This window comes from Haemorhous mexicanus, chromosome 6, assembly GCF_027477595.1.
Source record: "Haemorhous mexicanus isolate bHaeMex1 chromosome 6, bHaeMex1.pri, whole genome shotgun sequence".
In the NCBI taxonomy this organism is placed as follows: Eukaryota; Metazoa; Chordata; class Aves; order Passeriformes; family Fringillidae; genus Haemorhous; species Haemorhous mexicanus.
Window position 1 is genome coordinate 30236013 of NC_082346.1, and position 7248 is coordinate 30243260.

The 7248-nt window shown below is 45.7% G+C and overlaps 1 protein-coding gene across 1 annotated transcript; it reads left to right on the forward strand.

Annotated features, from left to right (window-relative positions):
• The first annotated feature begins 4738 nt into the window (after positions 1-4738).
• Positions 4739-6734, forward strand: LOC132328397 (inositol 1,4,5-trisphosphate receptor-interacting protein-like 1). The gene is given in 2 exon segments (XM_059848216.1): positions 4739-6396; positions 6398-6734. Coding segments are annotated over 2 exon segments (1995 nt in total).
• Positions 6735-7248: the final 514 nt, after the last annotated feature.

Sequence of the window (7248 nt, forward strand, 5' to 3'; positions counted from 1 at the left end):
GTTATATGATGGGGATGGTGCACAGACTCAGCTGTAGGATTTCTCTCCTAGGTGATGAGACTGATTCACCTCATGATCTCAGATGGGCATAAAGTTACATCCTCCTGTAACACAATTTCCCAGATTTCCTCTATAGTCACCTGGGGAAAAATAACTCACCTATTTTAGATCCAGATTTTATGCCCTCTGGAGTGGACACCATCTCTTCCTTCTTTTGGTGAGAGTCTGGACAACCAGCTCAGACCAGCTGTTAAAGGGTGGGAGCTGGAGTAGAAGAAATTCAGGTGGTTGAACATGAAACTCAGACACTTGTGGCTGCAAAGCACTCAGAACTCTCATTGAAATTTTGCACAAACCATTACCCTTCAGCATTGTTTCCTAAACCTGAGAAGATACCAAGCATTAAAAGACTGGGCTGAACCATGCACACCTAGGTCTTGTGGGATTAAACCTTGTTTTTTGACATATAATGATCTATCCTGTTACAATAAAATTGCAAAAGTTATGAAGGAAAATGCAAAAATATCCCAATATTGCAAGATGCTTATAGATGTCATATAGGAGATCTCAAGAAATCAGAGGTTTCTAGCTTTGCAGTCACCATTAAAATAAGGTCATCAGACCAGTAGTTTAATGCATGACATATACATCAACATGAAGTACTACACTAGGAAAAATTAGGACCAGCTTCAGAGGTACTTTTTGCACACAACATTGGCTGCAGGCTTAGTCTGCCAGTAATATCAAATTATTTTTCTCTGTGACTGACCCTGCAGATGACAGTTTCAGTGTCTGTACACTGCATTGCTAGTTACAGTCAGTGAAGTGTAGAAGGAGCTTCCAAAAACATAAAATTGATAACCACAAAAAACCCCACAAACCATGAGAGATGAAAACACAACTGAGAGAGACTAATAAAATTTCAGTTTCCATCTTCCTGACCCAGTCACTTGCTGCCTTAGGCCTTCCTTTCATGGTTAAAATGTAACTCACTCTAGGGAGATACCTACCTAGTGTTTACCTGATTATCTTAAAGTTGTTTTTTCACCACTGTATTGTCTCAACCCTGTATAAGACCAACATTTAAAAATATCCTATACAGATCTTGAAGTCTTAGCTACTGCAGTTTAAGAAGAAAATTTTGGCAATATTTTAGCAGCCTGCTTTATCAGTGAGTTTCAAATAGTTGGAAATTATCTGGTTTTAATATAGCATCTAGATGCATCTCCACACTGAAAGCATTTTTGGTCCAAGGCAGATTAAGGTTTTAAACAGCCTTAGGCAGGGAAAAATACCATTTGGGGGATATAGAGGCCATGGGAATATTCTGTAGTCTTAAACCACCCATTCTCTATCCCACAAATTTATGCAGAGAACACTTCTACAGCAACTGCTGAAAAATATCCAAAGCCAGTGAAAAAGAATGGAGAGTAAAATATTCTTTTGAGAAGTGGTATGACGTCTGGTTGTTGTCATACATGTAAATACCACTCCATTAGGAGAACTCCCTGCAGTATCACAGGCTTTACTCAGTCTCTTCTTCCTTCAGTGCTTCTGCCTTAGTTTTAACAGGTACTACAGATTCTGGAAATACATATGAATGTATTACATATGAATGAGGCTATCAGCATCTTCTGCTTTGCACAATTTCATTCTTAAGAAGAAAATTGGAATGTCTTTTTTGTAAGAAATTAGCATTCCTACTTAAACCTGTTATTTCACAGATCTGGGACATTGCATGTAGCCTGCTGTTTATTGCAGTTAAAAATCTCCAGAAATAAATAATCTCCACAAGTAATTTTGTGTTCCATCAGAGTTCCGATTTCTCATTCTATCTTTCTTTGGGAAGCAAATGCAATGCTGTTTGCAATAATTTTTTCCTGTCTTTTATTTTTCAAAAGCAGGTAGTTCTGGTCTTAATTAAGTTTCTTAACTGAAGCTCAGTCTGAATGACAACATTCATTCGTTCGTTCGTTCATTCATTCATTCTCCATTGCCATGATACACCTGCTCTCTCAGATGTTACCCTGTTTATGTGCCCTCCCACCCCCACTTCCCATCACCAAGGGTTGGCTGTGACCCTCCATATCTGTATAAAAACATGGTCTCCCATTCCTGACACTCCTATACATCATGTCAGGACTTTGGACAGACCTTCAGACTGGAGGGTGACACAGCACCACCCTTTGCTTTCTGTTCATCAGACACCTTAATAAATGTGGGAAAATTGAGATAAAAAGTGATCCCCTGAACACTTCTATTGTTTGCTGTGTGAAGTGCTCAGTTTTTCAACCAACTGTCATATTCTCATATTTGCCACAACCATAGCACCCATACCCTGTAAGTTACTTCTTTCATAAACTTAGCATGGAATGATGCATTTCTCTGAAAAGAAATGGGAAGATGTGCATCATGCTTGCAGGAAAACTGCTAATTCTGCAGCTGATGTGGCAAAAAAATAGCATGTGTCTCAATTCTGGCTCTAGAAAAGCTTACACATTGATTTTCTTTACAGTCCAGAAATTGTAACAACATTCCTAAACACAGATTTGGGTCTAGGTTTGCAGAATTCATATTCTGAATTCAGAATACACAGTTCATATATGAACTATGGCTCATAAATCCAGAGTACATAAATGCAGTAAATACATCTCACAGAAATACAGTTCATAAACACAAAATCCATAGTTCCTATTCCCCCCCACCCCCTAACTGACTGTGTTCTCTCTGCAAAGCTCATTTATAAAGAACAATTGTGAAAAGGCCATGGCAAGGAGCCTGGAAGTCAAGACTCATGTTACCACCTAGACACTGAATGCCCTCCATATTTGGGAGAGTCCATTCCCTCAGGGAGTTGCTGTTGCTCCCTCTTGGAGCTTCCCTCAGGACAAAGTTGCCAATAAATATTGCACTAGAACAAATGCTGTGTCTGTGAGTGTTTGTGCATCACTTTGTCAGGAATTGTGGGCAGAGAGTGCTGCAGAAATGATGCTCTGGTGGGCTCTGTCTTCTCTGATGCTGTAAATAAGGCTCTCTAAAATGTCAATGATCCTGCCCTGGGGCACTTGGGAAAATTTGTCACCCCTTAGTGCTGTGCACAACAGATGAATTATTCTGTACAGCACATGGAGCAGAAAACCCTGGACAAGATCTGCGTGGGCTGGGGATCTATGCTTAGGAATGTCTTGCAGCAGCAGCAGATATGAGCTTTTATTCTATTCCAAGTCCTGCTCTTAAGGCTCTGCTGGTGCCTCAAGAAATGGAGTTGTCAGGATGTCAGCAGCCCTTAGAAGAAGAGTAAGACAGAAGTGTAAGCAGAAGACATTGTAATCTGGGATTGGGGAATTCAGAGGACGTGAGAAAGAGACCAGATCCAGGAAAAGCCAAGTACTTAAAGCTGAGCCACACCAGACCCCACCACCCATCTTAGAACCAGTGTCACCAGGAAAACAACTCAGAAGTTAGCAATTGGAGATTCTTTAATGAGAGATGCCACAGCACCTGTTTGACATCCAGGAAATATCTCCTGGTTAGTTCCAAAGTTAGTTTGCTGTGCAGCAGGAGCTCAAAAACATGATAGCATTGCAAGGATATGAAACTTGCTAAACCCTCGAGTTTATAATTCATTCCTACTCTGCAATGCAGGATCTAAAGATCCTGTGATAAGGCAACTTAGAAACATGAGAGATCATATGGGCCATGAAGACATGATGAGTAAAGGCCATGTTGTCCCCTAAGCTCCAAGTCAAAAAGTGGTCAGGAAGCAGGAAATGAACTGAACAGAAAATGCCTGCTAAATTAGGTAGTACTCAATTTTTTCACTGCTGTGGATACAGATATACTGTGCAGACACTATTGGAATTGACCTCATACTACAAGCAAAAAGAGGGAAAGATGTGGGACTCAGCAGGGAAAGGGAAATCCATGGGCAGCAAGACTCCCCCTCTCAATGATCTCCCTGGTGCAGCAGCCACTGAAGACCACGGTGCCTACCAAGCCGATTTTCACCCTGTGTTCCCCTTGCACTCTCAGGCCTTGCTGGCCACTTCACATGGGCTCTGAAACTCCCTTGAAGCTCTGGCTGGGCAGGGACCAAGCAGGAGGCACCACTGCTGTGCCTCCTTGTATTCACTGGGAGACAATGAAGATCCTGCTCATCCCAGACCCTCTCAGGGGCTTTGGCACCGCAGAAATGAACTTGTCGGACACACAGAACACTATGTTCTGTTGGCAGTGGGAGTTGCCCACTGGAAATCACCCCCCACACCTGCCCATCACCCCTGGGAAATATCTCCATGGAGTCAAGGTCCTCCCACAGCAGCACAGCAGGAATAGAGATCCTGCCATGGAGAAGCCCCATGTCACCACCAGGATATTCAGCACTACACACCCAAGGGTGCCACTTAGGTCCCAAGAGCACCCCCACAAGCACACAGGTCAGCACCAAGGAAACGGTTCCATCTCACAGCAGAAGATTTCCTGGAACAAAGCATTCCTGGGTCGTGTCACCCAGTTTCAGATTGAAAAGGGTTGGAGGGGGGGCTTCTGCCTGTTTTGTCAAGGGAACCCCAGTGGGCTCCCTTACGACCCATGACCCCTGGGACTGCTCTTCCTGCATATCAGGCCTTTGATTGCCTGGAGCCATTAGGAGTCCCAGAGCTGAGGTTGAGATGAAGGGCGTGGCTGGCCTGGCCAGGATGCACTGTGGCACCTGTGATATCACAGCCCCAGTGTCACAATGGGGGCACCTATAAACCAAAGAGGCAGGGAGGGCTGCCCCAGTACAGCCTCAGCAAGTGGCGGGCTTGCATGCAGACATGAGGCTGTGCTGAACTCTGAACGAAGGCTACGGCAGAAACGCAAGTACCCGGGGAGCCGCTTCTTACTGTGCCTCCAGAGGCCAGTTCCTTGCGGGAGTGTCTTTGGCAGGGCACAGTGCTGCGGCTGGGGCAGTGGCACAGGCCTTGCAGCCTGGCAGCTGCCTGGCCCCCACTTTTCTGCCATCAGATCCCTGGGGCTCTTGTCCCCTCCCCATCCCCACTCAACCCCTGCTCACCTCCGTAAGGCCATGCTCACCATTAAGTTCCTTTTCTTGCTTGTGCAAGTCCTCCTCCAGTACCCGCAGCAGGCCAGCGATGGGCTGGATGAGGCTGCGCTGGAGCGCATGCAGCAGCGTGCTGAGTATCTGAACCAGCAGATGACTCAGCTCATTCTGGAACTGGAGCAGATGAAGCTGGAGCAGAGCAGTGAGGCCTGGGGAGCTCCGCTCGTGGGGCAGCTCTCGGCTATGACTGGAATCCTCATCCTCCTCTTGGCGCTGCGCTTTGGACTCAAGAAAATTAGATGTGATCCAGACAACAGTGACCAGAAGGAGGGCTCCAGTAGCAACTCGGTGGAGGAAGAAGAAGAAGGACACAACACAGCTGCAAAGAAAGACATAGAAAGCAACGATGCAAATATGGAAGAGGACAATAGGGATGGAAAGGAAGAAGGCAGCAACGTTGATGCAAAGGCAGAAAGCAGTGTTGGATGTGAAGCAAAAGAAGGCTATTATGATGCAAAGGAAGAAGTAAACAACGATGAGGAAGCAGAGGAAGTCAATGCTGCTGGAAATGGAGAAGACAAAGGCGATGCAAACGAAGAAGATGACGACCGCAGCATCAAAAGGAACTTTGGAAGCTTTTCAGAAGTGCAGATACAGTTGCCTGTTCGGGATCTGGACAAAGGCTGCTCCATGATTACGGACCTGATGGACAAACTCATACATGTCTTTGGACAAGGCTTGTCCAATAGCTTCTACCCAGTGCCACAACAAGCCATCGGAGTGGGCACTGCCTTTGAAGGCGGGAGTTCCTGTGCACAAGATGTTGTGTACCGCATGCTTGTACCCCTGAGGGCCCCTCCAGGACATGCCTTCCACCTGGAACTGGACACTGCAGGGATGCTCCAGAGGAAGTTCTGTGTCCGTGTGGAGCTGCTGTGCACCTGCGCAAGGGAGAGGCTGGGAAAGGACATGCTGTGTTTCCTCCACCACCCTGAGGAGGAGCTGAAAAGGAAACAGGACCCCAGCCTCCTGCACACCCTCTGCACTGGCTCCTATCTAGATGTGGAGAAAACTGTCCACTGGTTTTATCGATTCATGAGAATAGCCTGGATGCTTTTGCCTCAGTCCTGCCAATGGCGTTTAACGTTGCAGCCCTGCAGCCGCTCCTGTAAATTTCACCTAAGCAAAGACAAGGAAAGCTTCATGGTTGAGGTGATCTTTGGAGTGCGGCAAGGAGACTCAGATATCTTTGTGGGCAGCCAGACTGCAGAAGTAGGCGTCCCAAGCACAACGTGGCTTGAGACTTACGCTGTGGCAGAGGAAAAATTCTTCAGGCACATTTCCAGACAGGCCCTTCAGTTGGCACTGCAAGTTCCTGCAGCTCCTCAGCAGCATCCTGATGGGTTGAGATTTTTCCAGCAATGCCCTGAAGACAGTGGTGATGTACCTGCTGAACACCGTACCCCTGACACGGTGGCGCAGGAGGGATTTCCAGCAGCGACTGATGGATATCCTGAAGTATCTCCGCTGCTCACTGGACATAAAACAGCTTAACCACTTCATCATATGCAACAAGAGGCTTCCTGAGGAGATCAGTTTGCCCTCTGACTTCCGGGTGGCTCAACCACCCAACCTCTTCCAGCATCTGGCCAGCAATCCAGATGCCCACACCAAGGCTGTGCAGGAGTAAGTACGCCTGCTGCATCAGCTCAAACAACTGCTGGTCCACAGCCATTGAAAGAGATCCTCGTGCACAGAGCTGTGCTTCTGGGGCCTCTTGACAGACCCTGTCTATATGAACCTCCTGTAGTTAGTGCATTTACAGTATATATTAGTACCCTGTAATTAGTGCATTTGCTATACTTACTAATACCCTCTAGTTATTGAATTTACTATATATATTGGAACTCTCTAGTTAGTGCTTTTGCTACATATATTAACACACTCTAGTTAGAGAATTTACTATATACATATATTAGGACACTCTAGGTAGTGCTTTTACTCTATATATTAATGTCCTCTAGTTAGTGCATTCAGCAGTCCAGAACCCTCTTTGTTATTGTTTCAATAAACAGGAATATTTCAGTATCTGGATGGTGCAAGCTCTCCTTTAACTCGACCAGACCTAAAGCATTTGTAAATTTCACAAGTTGTGAATCTGTGACTGGCTGAAGTAGGCACTCTTATTAGCAAGCCTTTTTTAA